This window comes from Prionailurus bengalensis, chromosome C1 (genome assembly GCF_016509475.1).
Source record: "Prionailurus bengalensis isolate Pbe53 chromosome C1, Fcat_Pben_1.1_paternal_pri, whole genome shotgun sequence".
Lineage (NCBI taxonomy): Eukaryota > Metazoa > Chordata > Mammalia > Carnivora > Felidae > Prionailurus > Prionailurus bengalensis.
The window spans coordinates 5,420,111-5,438,791 of NC_057345.1; the positions used below are offsets into that span (position 1 = coordinate 5,420,111).

The window sequence follows — 18,681 nt, forward strand, 5'->3', positions numbered from 1 at the left end:
CTTCTATTCTGAATGACAGCATTACTGGATAAAGTATTCTTGGCTGCGTATTTTTCCTATTCATCACATTGAATATTTCCTGCCACTCCCTTCTGGCCTGCCAAGTTTCAGGTCTGCTACTAACCTTATGTGTCTACCCTTGTAGGTTAAGGACCTTTTGTCCCTAGCTGCTTTCAGAACTCTATCTTTATCTTTGTATGTTGCCGGTTTTGCTATAATACGTGATGGTGTTGACCTGTTTTTGTTGATTTAGAAGGGAGATCTCTGTGCCTCTTGGACTTGGATGCCTGTTTCTTTCCCCAGATTAGGGAAGTTCTCAGCTATAATTTGTTCAAGTAAGTCCTCTGCCCCTTTCTGTCTTCTTCTCCTGGAACTCCTATGGTACAGATATTATTTTGTTTCATTGAATCACTTAGGTCTCTCGTTCTCCCCTCATGGTCTAGTAATTTCCTTTCCCTCTTTTTTTCCACTTCATCATTTTACATAATCATAATTTTATCTTCTGTTTCAGCTATTCTCTTCTCTGCTTCTTCCATCCTTGCTGTCACTGTATCTGGTTTATTTTGTATCTGAGTTATAGCATTTTTTAATTCATTGTGACTAGTTCTCAGGTCTTTGATCTCTGCAGCAAGAGATTCTCTGGTGTCTTATGTGCTTTTCTCAAGCCCAGCTATTAGTCTTATGACTGTTACTCTAAATTCTTCTTCAGACATACTGTTTGTACCTGTTGTGAGCAATTATCTGGCTGTGATTTCTTCCTGAACTTTCTTTTGGGGATAATTCCTCCGTTTTGTCATTTTGGCTAAGTTTCTGTCTTTTGCGTGTTTTAAAAGCTTGTTATAGGTCCTGCATCTGCAAGAGCTACTATAGTAAAAAGGGGTCATGCGCTGTCCAGGGCCTGACACTTCAGGAAGTATTTCTGGTGTCTGCTGTGTGCATGCGGTTCTTGTGTTTTGGCCGCTGTGTCCCACTGGTCAGCCCTCTGCAGAACTCTTTCTTGCTCGTAGTGGTGGAGTGTTTGGACCTTCAACCAGGTGTGCTTTGATTTGTTTACTGAAGTGACCCTGGGGGAAAAAAAAGGAAAGGGGGGTGGGGAAGCCTGGTCCCATAAAAAGAGAAAAATGAAAGAAGAGAAGACCAGAGAATCAAAAACTATAAGGCTAAATCCAGAGAAAGAGAAAGGAAGATAAAGAAGAAGAAACAGAAAAGGTATAAAAAGAATAGAATGAAAATGCCTAATCAAACATATATATACACACACACACATATATATATACAAATCAGAAACTATGAGCCCAATTCCAAAAGAAAAAAAGAAGAGGGTAGAAAGAAAAAAAAAGAAAAGAAAAAAAACAGTTGCCTGTTGGTGCCTGGGACCAGCGGCTGTGCTGGTTTGGGGGAGGGGCCCTCTGGTTTGCTCAGTGTCAGCCCCACTCCTGTAGATAAGCAGTTACCAGTCATGGAGGGGTGGGGTTTGGTGTAAGCAGGTCCCACTTCCACGGGGGGGCCACTGTGCTGCTTCCTGAACCCCCACCCTGTTGATGATGGGGAGAAAAATGGCAACACCCCAGTCTCTGCTCCCCGGACCAGGTGTCTCAAACCATGCTATTCAAGCGGCCCTCACAGAGTAGCGTGGGCGGCAGGCTTGTCCTGCTCCACAGTCTCCCGTGCCTTCTAGGCCTTCCAGTGTCTTCAAGGACCCTGCACTGCCCAGGCCCTGTTCTGGAATAGCGCCACTCCGCCCTGCTGATAAAAGGCCTTTGGCTGGTACCTTCGGGGTCTTTTGTCCTTGGGGAGGCAATAATCCCTTTTCTCCAAGTATTCCAGGAAGGGGACTGTTCTCTCCCAGTGTGCCCCTGAGATGGCTACAGCGCACTCTGCACTCCGGCCGGCTTCCTACCTCCTGGGAGCATGGTCCGTGGCTCCCAGCTTTGCTCCAGCTTTGCTCCAGAGAAAGTCACATACTTCCAAACCTCCGAGTTTCAGCGCCTAAGGCTGTTTGCAAAACAGAAATTGGCACTCTCCGTTATTTCTCGTTCCCCATTCCGTGATCCAGAGACTTTTTCCTCTTGTGGTAACTTGAGGCCGACTTTTACAACTCCTCTTTCTCTCCCTTTTGTCTCTGCACAGAAGGGATTCCCTCCCCTCTGTGCCTATGCCGTTTTGCCCCCCCCCCCCCAATTCACATACACACACCTCAGTCCTGCCAAACTGTCCCCCTCCAACTGTGGAGATCCTTCTGCCACTCTGCAGCTCGATTTCCTGGGTGTTCCAAGTGCTCTGACCTCAATACAGTTGTGTTTGAGGGATGAGGAAAATCCCGGTCCTCCCACTTCTCCACCATCTTCGCCCATGTACTTACTCTTTAAAAAATTAGAGAGGTACTTTTGTTTGCTTTGTTTTTGTTTTTGTTTTTGGGGGGGTCTTTTGGGTTTTTGTTTCAAAGTTGATGAGAAGGATCTAGAAGAGTCGATGTGAGTTAGGAAAGGAATGATTTGCAAGGCTCCATAGCAGCCATAAAGGAATGGGCCTTGGGATGGGTGGATACCTCTCTGTTGTAACAGGAGGAGGTGAGGAGAGAGTGCAGATATGAGTAAGCTTGTGTTTAGTGTCAGTAATGGCATTTTCAATAGGTGAGAGTCAGGGAACAGAGACGTGGAGAACAGTCATTGCCAGGATGGGCTGGCCAGAGACTGTAGCAGGATTACCCAGCTTTGTATGATCCTTTTGGTGATAATGGATCCGTGTACCCAATGATAAATGACTTTATCCCTATCTTTGGTTACTTGGGTTTACACAAGAACAGAACTGACTGTTGGCTTTATGAGAATTGACATTTTGATAGTGTGAAAAATGAGAGGGAAAAAGAAAGCTCAGGTGTTGTAAAGAGTGTGACTGAATGATGGACTGTGGGCTGAAGGGCCGGGGCACTTTGTAGTTGGCGCACTTGAACAAGCAGACGAGCAAGCAAAGCTGAGATGTTAGTGATTTTGGAGCTGACCTGGAGCATTTCCAGGTGATGGGAAGGAGTGAGGTGTGGCCTTGAGCGTGGACAGCTCAGGAGGAGTGAGAGGGACATCTAGGGAAGGCAGAGGAACCAAGGGGGTCACCTGGGACCACTGCTGGGTGATGGCGAAGACTGTCCGCTGGTTGCCACAGTGGGAAGAATGAGTTTGGCAAATCTGCCCCTAACAGTGTCTCCTAATCTATAATTGTTGTTGATCTTTGATAGGAAGCAGTGACCACAGTATATACTCCACTAGTGGTGATTATTCTTCTGAAATCACCTCAGAGGGACAGCAGTCTCAGGATGTACAGAAGAAAGAAACATTTCCCAATTTTGCTGAAGAGTCCGTGTGGAGAATGATAAAACAGACACCAGAGTGCATTCTAATGACATATCAGGTACCTGAGAGGTAAGAAAGCACTTTAAAAGACCCACTTTTATTTAAAGTTTATTTAGAGAGAGAGAGAGACAGAACATGAGCAGGGGAGGGGCAGACAGAGGGGCACAGAGAATCCCAAGCAGGCTCTGCGCTTTCAGGAACTCAGTCTCACGATCTGTGAGATGATGACCTGAACCAGAGCCAACAGTCGGACGCTTAACCGACTGAGCCACCCAGGTGCCCTCAAGGACCCCCCTTTTAAATGGGGCTTTTTAAAGAAACTTTTATGGTTTTTTAAGTGTATTGTTTAATACCAAGTGATTTTTAACTTCTGTTTTTATAGATGTTCCTACAGAAATGTATTTTGACATTCATTCATTTGAAGTTAAATGATGAATGATCCCGGAACAGTGGCTGTAGTGGCAATGCCGTGCACACTCAGATCCAGACCGCACCAACGTGTGCATCATGAGACCAGAAAACAAAGACAGCACCGCTTCCCCAGATGGCACACACATACAAGAACTTTTCTCTTTAGACGCTGAATTCTTCACATTCTGAGAGAAGAGAGGAGCTGAGGGAAAGCTGTGTCTTGCGTCTGCCCCATTCAGGTGCTGGTACAGATGCTTTCTCCGAGAGAAGGAGCTCTCTCGCTTCACCAGCTTGACAAAGAGCCGATTCAGTTCTTTGTTTAATGGGCACATTGTATATTAGCAAGAGATAGAAAGTATATCACAGACCCAAACAGAGCTGTTCATGGATCACACGAGAACCCTGTGCCTTATTCAGGACTGAGGTCGCTTGTCTGTCCACAGGGTGAAAGAGACCGTGCTGAAAGGGGACCTGGAGAGGCTGGCGGGCATGCGGCCGCGGCAACCCCGGTTTTCACGCGCGCAGAGGGAGGAGCTGGCCGAGGTGCACTCTTGGATTCAGAGTCAGACTGTCCCTTGAGAAATAGACATCCGGGTAAGCACAGTGACAACAGCTGTCATTCCTGGATGTTTTCCTGTGCCGGGTAGTGCTCGAGGCACTTAATACTCATTGCACGATCCCACCAAAAATTACAACCCTCACAGCTACTTTTGCAGTAGCTTTACTATCCCTGCTTTACCAACAAACAACACAGTCATGTATACAGATGTTGGACACTTTACATATGGCTGGACAGTCCCTCTGATTTTGAATACAGGTCTCTTTGACTGCAAGTGTTTTTACCAGTTGGAATGTTCTGGGACACCTGCTTTGATACATGATTGGCAAGGGAGGAGAGGACCAAGGGACTTGCATTTCGTATATGCAGGTGTGTTTGAACAGAGTTAAAACTCAAGTTGTAAGATTCACACCAGAGGTAGTATTCATACCTGGCAGGAATTTCCGTGAGCCCCAGGTGCTCTTTTGTTGTTGTGAGATCTTCTCAGTGAGATCATATGTTGAGCGGCCTAGACAGTGGAGTTTTGACTTGCTCGTGGTCCTGATCGTGGCTCCGTGGAATGATTGTGACAGTTGTAACGAGCTCTGTATTCCCACAAGTGTTGAGATGCCGGAGATGATAATGTGTGAAGTTAAAAATTATGGTAACATGGGGGCGCCTGGGTGGCGCAGTCGGTTAAGCGTCCGACTTCAGCCAGGTCACGATCTCGCAGTCCGTGAGTTCGAGCCCTGCGTCGGGCTCTGGGCTGACGGCTCAGAGCCTGGAGCCTGTTTCTGATTCTGTGTCTCCCTCTCTCTCTGCCCCTCCCCCGTTCATGCTCTGTCTCTCTCTGTCCCAAAAATAAATAAACATTGAAAAAAAAAATTAAAAAAAAAATTATGGTAACGTAAAAAAAAAAAAATTTTTTTTTTAAAGGGCTCTGCACTAATAGTGTGGATCCTACTTGGGATTTTCTCTGTCTCTCTCGCTCTCTGCCCTTCCCCCACTCATTCATTTTCTCTCTTTCTCTCTCTCTCAAAATAAATAAACATCAGAAAAACTTAATTTAAAAACTGTGATAAGAGGAGAAAGCTAAGCACTCAAAACACTGGTATTAGGGCTTCTGAAGTAAACAAGTGCCGGAACCTCCCCCGCCCCCCCGCCCGTTTTTAAAGAAAGGAATGAGTGCCCGCAAAGTAAGGAAGGTTAGATACAGTAGTGCCAACAGCAGGAGCTGAGCTGGGCACTCCACGTGTCTTTGTTCGTAAGACAGTTTGTGGGTTCGAGCCCCGTGTTGGGCTCTGCGCTGACAGTGTGGAAGCCTGCTTGAGATTTTCTCTCTCTCTCTCTCTCTCCCTCTTTCTCTTTCTCTCTGCCCCTCCCCTGCTCTTGTGTGCATGCGCTCTCTCTCCCTCTCTCTCAAATAAACTTTAAAAACTAAAATACTATTTGTGTGCTTTTGAGTAGAGTATACGAATGAGCTTCAAAATAAGCAAAAGTAGGTAAACAATTGTCATTTACCTTTTAATAATAAGGAACGACCTGTAATACAGACGATTCTTAGGCATGAATTGAATAAATTGGGGAATGAGATGTAGGGTGCTTGGCCAGCATTTTACTGATTGTAAGACTTTCCAGACGACATCATGTCCTCTTGCCTGCTCTTGTTCTCTCTTGGAGGGCTGTGTCACCTGCGAAAGCAAAGATTCCCTTGGTGACGCCGCAGAGTCCTGTGGTCAAGCTCCAGCAGCAAATGGCAGTTGAGTGGCCACGGAGATGGCACCTGCCGGACAAGCAGACCTCTTGGTGTGTCTCTTTAACACCTGACTCCTACATGGCCATGAAGCTATCAGTGAATGTGAAGGTTTTCCCTTCTGGACTTTTTAACAGGCATCATTTTTCTGAAACAGACGTTGTATATACCGTCTTTCATTCCTGTGTTCCTGGTGTATTAAAGCTGTCAGTCAGCTTCTCTTTCTGGTTGGCCATCCTCTGAGCAGATTGGATGGCCTCTAGAGAGGTGTGTGCACAGCGAAACTTGACTTCGGGTGTCACCCAAAATGGATGGTAGTTAGAAGTATGGCTAGAAGTAGCCCCGAACGTTAGCCTCGTTTATTTCGTTCTGTTGTTACGTGGATCATTTTCCTGTGGGAGAACGTAGGACGTCCCACCTGCACGCCGTATACTGTTCGGAATGGTTTCCATAAATTGCGTACTTTCATGCGGCCTGTGCACAGCTTGGTGCTTCCCCCCGAGATTAAGAGGAGACGTCCCGCTTCCTCACGACACCAAGTCACTTCAGTATTTACCAGTGTTAGAAAATATCTCCCATCGGTACACTGGGAATAGCTGGCTTTTAGGTTTGGATTCTGAGCTTTATTCCTATAGATGCCTTTCCTTTTAATTTTCCACCTTCCACTGAAATTCCCAAAGTCTTATCTTAAAAACCAGTCTACTTACAATGAGCTTATTCCTTGGAGTTAAGTTAGCTTTTTCATGTGTAACATTAAAACAGAAAGAGCTCTTCACTCAACCAGTGGCATTCTCCTTTTTAAGGTTCTGGTTTTTAAAATAACGATTGTAAAGAGTTTCAGAAGTCACGTAAGAAATAATACTCTTCCTTTATGCCTATGTGTTAGAACGTTGTCTCACCAAAACTAACACTTAACTCTTTATTTCCAACCAATTTACACACAAGAGGTCTGTCCATCTTTGCCAGAGGTCTGTAAGTGCCGTGGTGGCTTCCCGGTGACAGCCACGGTTCACGGGAGCTCCGTGGTCCTCACGGGGGTGCAGCGTGGCCACAGATCAGTGCTTCCTACTCCGGCCCTGATTGTGTTTGTGAAGAAGTGAGTGGGTTGTTTACTTGCTAAGTCAGCTCCCTGTTCTTGAGGGAAATCCGTGATTCCTGCCCAGACTTGGAGGGACTCATGCGGTTCACACCCACACAGATCAGAAAGGAATAGGAGCAAAGGAGCAGGACCTTCTATCTTTTATATAACAGACTGGCTGATCTTTCGTGTTTTGTTGTTTTGTTTCAAGCAAACTCTCTTCCTCCCTCCAAGTTTGATACCTTTTGTAAAGTACATATAACTGATAACAATTAGGAGACTCGACCTCTTCATCCATGAGGACTGCGGAGCCCTGATTCTCAATTCCTGTAGCTCAGGTGTCCTTTCTAAAGTAGAGTTTTCTGGAGGGCGAGTCCATCTTAAGGTGTCAGAACCATTTGCAAATGCTAAGCAGTTCCATGCAAATATGGAACTGTCATTTTCTACTCCATCCTGATCATTCAGTGATTTCTGAGTCCTCGTCATCTTGGTCAAGTTGTGTGGCATTTTTACCCTTGGTGAAAAATCAAATTTAAAAAAACTAACCAGCCTGGATACTGTCCATCAGTGTAGTCATTGCGACCTTCTGTAGGGATAAAAGTTTTAATTTGTACAAATCAAAACTGATGTGTGGCTCTCAGGGGCCACTCTGCTTCATGCAGCCCGTTTGAAACCTTACGTTCTCTAATAATGGAAGCGCCTTTGTCTGGATGTTCGTTTTACCCGAGTTTGCTGATTTCTTTACCTTCGTACACATCTTACAGCACAAATATTATGCCAGATTTGATATGAAACCGGTGCTTGTTGTAGGCAGATCTGTAGTAGCGCTGCGTTTATAATTTTCATATGTTGACAAGTAGACTAGTTGGCGTATTCAGAGATTGCACCGCGATGCTCGCACTGCTGGAGGGGAGAGGGGACGCTCAGCAGTGACACTGCTGCCCCCCAGGGGGGCTCTGCCAACCTTTATACTTCGTTGTTCGGGTTTATTAACTTTTTGTATGAATAACTACAGAAATTGGTAATACACGTCTATACTATAGGCTTCGATGTTTACGTAAATGTTACCCAGAAGGTGATTATTTTCTTGGATATGAGGTCAAGATTTTTGAAAAACACAATGCTGTGGGAATGGAGTCATTTTGCAATTAAGTAAAAACTTCGTTATAACTCACAAGGTAAATTTAATCCAAATTGAAATTTTGTTTCAAGTGAACTTATAATTAATTGTGTGTATTTACTTGTTTTTAATGGTTATTAATATTTCAATCAGGTATCTTTTTTAAGGAAGCACATAAACTGTACATGCAGAACTGGAGACATTTTTTTGCACTGTGTCAATAAACCTTTGTACACATGCATTCACAGAGTGTAAGTTGGTGTGTGCACACACACATTAGCGGGTTTTAAAAATTAACAAATGGGCTCTTCCTTCCATTCTGTGATCCTAAACCCTCCTCAGCCTTCTTCCCTGTATAGGAGACGATCCCCGAGTCAGCGAGCTGCACATCTGCAGCTCACAGGAACCGAGAGCAAGCATGTGTCTCTGTTAAGAGTTTAAAGCTCAGGGACAGGGGATTTGAGCACGTGAACCTACCCCATCAGAAACTGAGGAGAATTCAGACCGCGCCCAGCCCGCATCTACACATCCTTCACTGTAGAGACTTTTCCACAACAAGATGCTGATTTTTTTTAAGTGATGATACCATGTGTCATTTTTAAGGGTTGAGGGGACACGCAGGAAAGGTAATGTTTAAGTGAGTTGTAGTTTAACTGTTTCAACTAAATTGCATTTTTGGGACTTTTCTGCTTAGTATTTGCTTCTGTTAATTTTATTAGCTTTACTTTTCAATTTTCAGAGAGTTCTTTATAAATTCACGAAGGGGTGCTGGGGTGGCTTAGTTGGTTAAGCGTCTAACTCTTGATTTCGACTCCAGTTATGATCTCACAGTTTGTGGGATTGAGCCCCATGTTGGACTCTGGGCTGACAGTGTGGAGCCTGCTTTCTCTCTCTCCTTCTTTCATGCACACTCTCTTTCTCAAAAATGAATAAATATTTTTTTTAAATAAATCGATAGAAAGAAAAATTATAAATGTTCAGGGCCTGTTTATAAATAAAATGACCACTCATGATATTTGCAAAACATAGAGGATTTATTTTTCCAAATAGTAATGAATGGGATGTAGTTTGCTTAGTTTTTTTCTATGCTGTTTTCAAGTCAGACATTTTTATTTTTAACTTTCTAAGGTGGTTGTTTTTGAGTTGACTAATAGATGTTCGTTTTACTTCAGACACAGTATTTCCAGAAGCATTCAGAGGGAGATCCACGTTTCTTATATTGTTTCCTGATTCTGGCCAAAAGCTGACTCAGGAAAATGTTAGGATCTTGTCCAAAGAAAGCTTGAAACTAAAACGATACACAAAAACAAACAAAAAACATAGGTTATCAATGAATTAAGACCGCTGCAAGAAAAAGGAACTGTAGTTAAGACATAGGACCTTTGAAAATTGTTTGCTGTTGTAATTGCAGTATGAACCCAGAGTATGGCTCTGGAAGGTCTCCCTGTGCCCAGCCAGGGGTCCACCAAGTCTGTGTAGCCCTCTGATGGCCATGAAGTTTCCTAAGCCCTCACTGACCTCTTTCTGTTTAATGTCAGTAACATGTTCTGTACAGTTACCATCTTCTGTGTAAAATAGGGCTTGTATTTCCCCTGAAATTTACCTATTTAAGCGTGGACCCTTCGGTTTGTTTTTATTGTAGAATTTCATGAGCAAATCCTCCTAATTACCTTTGTGGTTTTAGAGTCTTTAACCATAATCCTTCCACTCATAAACATCTGAATGATAACTTTTAGTTAGTCACATGCAGAAGCTACACCAGCCCCTTCTGGGGGGGTTCATCCCTGTTGGGACCTCGGGTGGTGAACACCACCTCCAGGATCGAGTGTTTCCAGTGTATTTTTATAAGGATGTTACTGGGCACTAAGCCAAAAAACAAAACAAAACAACAACAACAAAAATGGTCTCTGGTCAAATGTTTGGGGAGAGCTTGGTTAAAGTTGAGCACTGGATAAGGTCTGGTAGGCACATTTTATACACATCAAAATTTAGAAAAACATGCTCCAAGATAACACTGATTGGCCAGTTACTTGAAGGCATGATTTCTACCCCGAACGCTACCCAGTTCAAGAATGTAGGATCCTCTAAAGTCAAGGTATAAAATGCCTCACCCAGCTCTCCTAAATATGGTCACTTACCTGTCTCATACCTCCTCGCGGGTTAGCAGTGCCAGTACCGAGACCTGGAAAACAGTATTTGAAAACCATTCATCATCAGATCTGTGGTTTCTATTTTATGCTTGTTTTATTTAAAACACACAAAATAGAGTATTACTGAGTCATGCCTAGTTTCTGATCTCCCTGTTTTCACTCTGCAGCAATATTTACCTGAAGGCTGCTGGGCAAGTACCCTTGTCCTTGTCTCTGATGGAGTTCACAGAGGGTGCTGTGTTCTCCCCAGTAGTCCACTCAAAACATTTTACGTGAATGGACTTCTATTAAACAGTGTCTATTAAAGTCCCCATTTTGTTTCCAAAATGTTTTGACCCTTGGTGTCATTGCTTAGTGGAATACAGTTGGAGAAACTAGTAAGAGCTAACATTTTGTCGATAACTGTGTGTGATTGTGGTGAGCCACTTGCATTTTCTCATTGACTTCACAAGAATCCCATGAGGTGGATATTTGTATGAATCCTGTTTACTGCTGATGAAACTGAGGTACCAGAAGATTAAGTAATTTGCATAAGATTTTAACAAGTAGGAACCCAGAATTTAAATTTGCACTTACTGGGCCCCACATCAGGCTCTGCGCCGACAGCACGGAGTTTGCTTAGGGTTCTCTTGTCCTCCCCTTCGCTCCGTCCCTCCCTTGTGTGCACATGCGTTCTCTCTCTCTCTCTCTCTCAAAATAAATAAACATTTTTAACAAAATAAATAGGGGCGCCTGGGTGGCTCAGTCAGTTAAGCATCCGACCTCGGCTCAGGTCATGATCTCACGGTCCGTGAGTTCGAGCCCTTCGTTGGGCTCTGTGCTGACAGCTCAGAGCCTGGAGCCTGGTTCAGATTCTGTGTCTCCCTCTCTCTCTGCCCCTCCCCTGCTCATGCTCTGTCTCTCTCTGTCTCAAAAATAAATAAACGTTAAAAAGATTAAAAAAAATAAAATTGCACTTATTGGGAATGGAGAACACTCTCCTTCCTCTCCAAAATAAATGTGTACAGAAAAAAAATGTAGATATGCTGAGGTACCAAGGAGAGCAGGATGCTTGCAAGGAGTTGGTGAGAAAGAGAAAACACCAAATTGCAGAGGAGTCTTTACACCAGAAGTGGAGAGTGTTGGGCAGTTTATTAGCATGTTTTATAGAACACCTTTCTATTCCAAAACAGGTTTTTACCTCACATAGTGGATGAGAATAGGGAGTAATTCAGTGGCAATAAAATCCGACAGCCTGTACACGCATGAATTATTTTACCTGCTTTCCTAAGACTGTCGCCTCTCTCTGCCCCTAACATCTCCAGCATTTGCAGGAGGTACACTCTTTCCAGTTCATCCAAGGTTGATCTTGCGTCTCCATCAGGTGCTACACAGAGTAATAGAAGAGGTTAGTAGCTTGGTTCATCAATTATTTCTGTTCCCTGTTGTCTTTTGGGGGCTCGAGGACAGAGAGAGAACGCTAGAAATTCCCCAAATGCTAAGTTCGTGATTTGTCAGTGGTGTTTTAACAAAGAGGTGGAAATGCTGTGATCCGATTCGCAAGCTGGCAGGCCAGACAATCAAGAGGAGTGGATCTAATTCTGACTCTCTTCTGCCTTGTGTGACTTTGCCAAGCCGCTCGGCTGCCTTGAATAGGAGAGTGGAGCTGAGCCACAGGACCAGTTAACATTTCCACCGGGGTGCCAGGGTGGCTCAGTTGGTTAAGCATCCGACTTGGGCTCAGGTCATGATCTTGCAGTTCATGGGATCAAGCCCTGCGTTGGGCATCGTGCTGACAGCTCAGAGCCTGGAGCCTGCTTTGGATTTTGTGTCTCCTTCTCTGCCCCCACCCCCCACTTGTGCTCTATCTTAAAAGTAAATAAACATTAAGAAAAATTTTTTTAATTTGAAGAATTTGTTAAAAAAGAGTTTCCACTTGCAAAAGTAGTTCTTGTTTGTTCCTATTTATCTACTGCCTATTGCCGCAATTATTGAATTATTATTATTATTGAATACAATAATAAGAAAGAACCTTAAAATACTCTTTAAATACTTTGATAGTAATAACATTTTTAATGTGAAATGTGGTCAGTTTAATGGCATGTAAGAGGTGCGGTGTGTGTGTATCAGATGTGTAGGAATGTGCGTGGAAGGTGGGAGGTGTACTAAGCGGGCACTTGGCTCCCGGAAGGCTCTCTTGGCCGGCAGCCGCACTCTGAGATCAGAGGCTCCGGGAGTCCTGGAATACCCGCCTGCTGGCCACTTCCAGATGCTCAGCTACAACCTTGACTGGAAGACAATGCACTGAAACCATTATGACGGCATCTGAGCACATTCACAGCATTTCTGAAGATTATTCATGAAAATCTATAAAATTTGACCACGTGTAATTGTGTGTGTAAGGAAGGCTCATTTATGTCAAAACAAATACATTAGAAGAGTTCAGGCAAGAACTTGAAGGCAGGCTGCCACCTGTTTAGAATTTGAATACGATGCTACACTGATCTACATTAAAAAAAATCAGAATAGGGGCTCCTGGATGGCTCAGTCGGTTAGGCGTCTGACTTTGACTCAGGTCATGATCTCACATTTCATGGGTTCGAGCCCCGCATTGGGCTCTGTGCGGACAGCTCAGAGCCTGGAGCCTCTGTCAGATACTGTGTTTCCCTCTCTGTCTCTGCCCCTCCCCATACTGTGTCTCTCTCTGTCTCTCAAAAATAAATGTTAAATTTGTTTTTAAAAAATCATAATACATTTTTTAAATGTATGATTTTAAAAAATCTTAATACATAGTACATTTTTGAAGGGGACAGAACTCTCTGAATAGTCAATCGTGATTTCATCCTGTGCTTGCTTTCCACTGTTCTTTTTAAATAGCAGAGATTCAGTAAAGTCAACGCCTGTTTTTTATTTTTATTTTTATTTTTATTTTTATTTATTTTTTTTAGAACGTGAGCAGGGCAGAGGGGCGGAAGGAAAGAGAGAATCTCTAGGCAGGCTCCACACTCAGCACAGAGCCCAACACGGGACCTGATCCCACGACCCTGAGATCAAGACCTGAGCCGAAATCAAGAGTCAGACACTCAACCAACTAAGCCTCCCAGGTGCCTCTCAATGCCTGTTTTTGACCATCGATGTGACTGACAGGAGGTCATGGGCTGCGCCAAATCATGGACACAGATGACTGACCAACAAGGCTTTTGCTGATTGTCAAAAAGCCTCTTGGGAGAAACCTTACAGACAAGAAATTATAAAATCAATGGTCCAGAAGGGTTTTCCCCTTCACTTAAAATTTTAAGTCTAAAAGTACCCCAAATGAAAGGCAAGATAAAATCCAGTTAAAGTTTTAGTGGAAACTAATAACCAAGCATCAGCCTTTTCATTTCTGAAACTAAATTAAGAGGAAATAGCAAAATAAGTATCTGCTTGACTGATTTTTTTAAAAAATTCAACTTACACTCGATCTGAATGGAACATAAATCAAAAGGACAAGATACTTGTACCTGGAAATCGGTGTCATCCCGAGCTCTAGATTGTCATTTTTGTATTTTTTAATAAATATTTTTGCTTCATATAACACATGTCAGGTGATTACTTTTTAACTTAATATAAAATAGTTTTAATCTACAATTGGAACAACCAAATTCTACATCCAACCAGTTCGTTTAAAATAGAAACTAAGAGTAATGATGTTTTCAATGTAGTACAGTTTTTAAAATTGGAAAAAAAAACAACCAAAACAACATTTTTGGGTTACAGAAGTGACATGAATTAAGCAAAGCCACCCTTTCGACCCCTATGTTTTAGAAAGAAAGTAAAAAACCTACAATGTGCCGTAAGGATCCTCTAGTATTCTATCCATAGCTAAGACTTAATTTAGCAAGACTCCTTCAAGAAAGAATTCCCGTCCTTATCTCCAGCTTTGCATATGAGACCCTCAAAGACTCTTCCAAGACTAACATAAAGGGGACAAATCCATCTTACCTGAGAGCTTCAGAGCCTCTTCCCTGGAGTCAGGGACGGGCAGAGAGAAGAGAGGTTGTAAGCATCCTATGAAAAGCAGACAAGAAACCAGCTTGTGCATGCTTGGCAAGAGACAGAAGTCTTCCTTCTTGGCTTCTGTTGCTCAGAACTTTCAACTTGCTCCTCATTCTGTGATCGGCGATTATATATATGATCCTATGACTCATATCACTCCCCTCCAAAAAATTAAATTTATTGGCTATGGAGGCTAAAAGGCAATCACTTTGCATTGATGTAATTTTTCAAGGTTAACAACTCATAGACAATAAATTTGCTGTCATTGCCTAGTGTACAAAGTAGGCATTAGATAAAGACAGAACAGTTAGGTTTATAAATCTGGCCAAAAGAGTAACTGAGAGCAATAAATCATAAATTCAAGGAAGGGTAGCACCGGGGTTGAAGTGGCCAAGGTGAAGACATGGGTTGATGAGTCCCAGCAGGCATGATGCAGGCGTGACCTGGAATATGTTGCTCTCCCTTTTTGTAACCTCTCGAGAATGATAGATGAACTGTCTTGTTGTGTTGGGGGCTTCCATGCCCAAAGAATGACAATGTCCATATTGAAACTTACTTTACTTTACTTTAGTGAAGATAAGTTAAAATGCACAGCAAACATTTGGGCCCAAAGCAGCCTTAAATTACAATATTATCCATCAAGGAGGGATAGAGCACAAACCTGAAACCCTCTCTGATCAATATTCCCCGCGTCTGACTGTTGCCTTGCACTCCCACTCTGCCCCACCGGCATCCACACAGCACAGGGGTGCCTCTAACACACAAGTGTGATCATGTCAGATCCTTGCTCAAAACCCTCGATGGACCTGAAATAAAAGCTAAAACTACAGAATGACTAGGGGGAAAAAAAAAAAACAAAAAACCCATGAGCCCCTCCACAACCTTGGGGTAGACAGACATTTCTTAGCCGAGACACCAACCACATAAGCAAGAAATGGATAGACCCGACTGCACCGGGATTAGAAACATCTGCTCTTTGCCAGATGCTGGTAAGAAAATGAAACGAGCAGCCACTGCTGCAAGAAAATAGTCACAAAACGGGTCCCTGATGCAAGACTTCTCTGTAGATACAAAATGTGTATAAAGAATTGCAACTCAATAAGCCAGTAACCCAAGTAAAGGAGTGAATACATACTCCACAGCTGTACGTAGTATAAGAAGATGTATAAGGACATGAGGAAATAGCATTGATTCCATCAGAGAAATGCAAATGAAGATCACAGTGAGGGGCTACCATGCACCCACCATAGCAGCTGCAGCCGAGAAGGTGTTGGCGAAGGCGCAGGGCCCGTGGGGAGACAAAACAGCACAACCGGCAGGCTTGGGTGGTTCAGTCAGTTGAGCATCCGGCTCTTGATTTTGGCTCAGGTCACGATCTCCCAGCTTGTGAGTTCCAGCCCCGCGCTGGGCTCTGCACTGGAAGTGTGGAACTTGCGTGGGATTATTTCTCTCTCTCTCTCTCTGTTCCTCCCCTGCTAGTGCTCTCTCTCTCCCTCTCTAAATAAATAAACTTAAAAAAAAAAAAAACGGCACAACCTCCCTGTTTGTAACTTTCTTGTAAAGTTAAGGATACATTAACGTGTGCAACCCAGAAAGCCCGCCGCTAGACTATGCTAGGTCTACAGATGCTCAAGTGAAATGAATACATAGACCCGAGGAACGCTTGTATGCAAACACGCACAGCCGCTTTGTTCGTAATAGCAGAAAACTGCAAACAATGCCGTGTCCATCCACAGACGCATGGACGAATAAACTGTGCTAAATCCTATGAGGAGGATTCTGCTTAACAACACAAGGGAACTGCCGATAAACACGACATGATGATAAAATCACAAAAATTTTATGCTGAGCAAACTAAGCCAGACCTCGGAGAGCACGTGCAGCATGATTCCACGTAAATGAAGTTCTAGAACTTGCAGCACACTCCAGTGGGAGGCGGAGGGTTGACTGTGCAGAGACTAGGGCACCCACTGGGGTAATGAAAAGGTTCTGTATCTTGACCAAGGCAACAGTTACATAGATATATATACATTGACCAAAACTCAGACTATATACTTAATGTGGGCGCATTTGATTGTATGTAAATGATACCTGAATAAGGGTGACTGCGTTTGAAATCTCCCTTGGCTCCAGGTTCATGTTTCACGTCTTCCAATACCACTCTCCCCTACAGCTAAACTCTACTGCTTCCTGAACACATTCCTGCCACAGGACCTTTGCAATGACTGCTGCCGACCTGAAACGGTCTTTGTTCCGACATGTGCCTGGTTCTCTTCCTCACCTCCTTCACGTGTTTCCTAGAACTACCTCCTACGTGAGTCCCTCCCTGACCCTGCTGCTTAAAAATTGCAACAAAGCTGCCCACAACCTTAACCATCTCCCGCCTCGCTCTATTTGTCCCATTGCACTAAGCGCCTTCCAGCACGGTTACATATTTTAGGCCGTTATTTGTACATGGTAGGCACTCAATAAATACCTATGAAATCAACGTGTGGGGCGCCAAAGTGTCAGGCCTTGTTTCAGGGGAAGGATGGTAAGTTTCTACTCTTGTGAACTTTCTAACTGGAGGCAACAGACAACAAAATGAATATTTGCCATGATAGTTTTTTGTTGCTATGATGAGGAGTAAAGCATAGTGGTGGCACCTGGGTGGCTCAGTTGGTTAAGCGTCTGACTCTTGATTTCGGTTCAGGTCATGATCACATGGTTCGTGAGTTCAAGCCCCACATTGGGCTCTGTGCTGGCAGTGTAGAGCCTGCTTGGGATTCTGTCTCTCCCTCCCTCCCTCCCTCTCTCTCTGCCCCTTTCCAGCTCATGCTGTCTCTGTCTCTCTGAAAATAAATAAAAACTTAAAAAAAAAAAAGAATAAAGCATAGCAGGGAGACCGTGCAGTGAGACAGGCAGTCAGGGAAGATGTTAGTTCAGACAGGACAGTTGGGTGGCCTCCAGGAAGGGGACATTTGAGCAGAGACCCAGACGGCATCAGGGAGCCATACATTTGGAGGACCTCCCAGTGGACGCAGAGGAGCACCTGGGGAAGGGGGTGGGGCACTAACAGAAGAGTCCCAGCACCGGCCAGGGAGGGGAGCATTCCACTAATGGGCAGGTACCGTGCAGCATGGACCCCTGGGATGGGCAGCATGGGGGTCATCAGTGCCTCAACAGGGACAGGGACAGTCGGGGCAATTTCACACGCTCCCAGGTCTGGTAGGGTGGAGGGTGGTCATCTTACTGCAGATTTATCTACATATTCAGACATCTCAGCACCTACAATGTGCCTGCACTGCCAGGTGGGGGACACAGCCGTGGACCGAGAAGACAGCGGCTCCCAAGAACCTAATGGCCAAGTTGGCGCCCACAGAAACCACTGAGCTCCAGCTTAAGAAAACAAGTGTATTGGAACGACACAGGATAGCTTCTAGAATACAAGGGGCTGTGCAGTAAGTAGCAGAACCAGAAACCCACCAGGACCTAGAGTGACAGGAATTCCTGCTCCTTTGACCTCTGCCCTTTAGTGACTTGACTCACACTTAGTCCCTCCCTCCTTCTCTCTCTCTCTCTCTCTCTCTGTCTCTCTCTCTCTCTCTGTCTCTCTCTCTCTCTGGTTCTACATTTCCTTGCCTTGACATCTTTCTGTCCATTTTATCTCCTTCTTTCTCTTTGCAGAACTGATCTCTTTTCTTTTCCACGTGTGTTTGACCAAACATAAAGCCCACTGCCCAAAACATGCCTTTCTTCAGTTTAAGATCAACCCAGGGGCACCTGGGTGGCTCAGTCTATTGAGCCTCCGGGTTCAGCTCGGGCCATGATCTCACAGTTCATGAGTTCAAGCCCGAAAAGGGGGTGTCATTAAAGAGCCTGTTGGGATCCTCAGTTCCCCTCTCTCTACCCCTCTCCCACTTACACTCTCTCAAAAATAAATAAACATTAAAAAAAAAAAAAAGATCAGCTCAGACACATTATCTTTACATCCCATTTGCAAATTCCTAGGAGAGAGGGTTTGGCCCAGTGCAGCAGGGCTTTTGCTGAACAGCCCCGCGTGAGGGTGCCTGGGGCAGCTATTGCGCGAGAGAGGACATCCCAGATGGAATACAGTATGGCAGGAGCCAAAATATACTTACACCCGATAAACCTGCTTTCAGAAATCTACCCTACAGAAATGAAACAACAGAAGTAAAACATTGCCTGTAGTCATCTGCATCCTTGTCTGTGGATGCAAAGGCATTAAATCAAAGGTTGCAGACTGAACAGCCTACAGAAATCAAGG

General features: G+C 44.2%; 2 protein-coding genes and 1 long non-coding RNA gene across 3 annotated transcripts in view; 2 read left to right on the plus strand and 1 right to left on the minus strand.

Moving 5' to 3' along the window:
• The window catches only part of PER3 (period circadian regulator 3), a 60,915-nt gene extending 52,427 nt beyond the window's left edge, over nt 1–8,488 (plus strand). The window contains 3 exon segments of the mRNA XM_043578467.1: nt 3,233–3,416; nt 4,202–4,352; nt 5,977–8,488. Coding sequence (XP_043434402.1) covers nt 3,233–3,416; nt 4,202–4,352; nt 5,977–6,060 — 419 coding nt within the window. The 3' untranslated portion in view covers nt 6,061–8,488.
• An 804-nt stretch (nt 8,489–9,292) lies between these two features.
• UTS2 (urotensin 2) lies at nt 9,293–15,078 on the minus strand. Its single transcript, XM_043573693.1, has 4 exons — nt 14,361–15,078; nt 11,656–11,763; nt 10,386–10,429; nt 9,293–9,535 (listed from the first exon to the last, which is right to left on the minus strand). The coding sequence occupies exons 1-4, from the start codon at nt 14,458–14,460 to the stop codon at nt 9,416–9,418; spliced, it is 372 nt and encodes a 123-aa protein (XP_043429628.1). The 5' UTR covers nt 14,461–15,078; the 3' UTR covers nt 9,293–9,415.
• Nucleotides 11,692–16,787, plus strand: LOC122479886. Its single transcript, XR_006296457.1, has 2 exons — nt 11,692–11,784; nt 16,588–16,787. It is a non-coding gene; the product is annotated as an uncharacterized LOC122479886 (long non-coding RNA).
• Nucleotides 16,788–18,681: the final 1,894 nt, after the last annotated feature.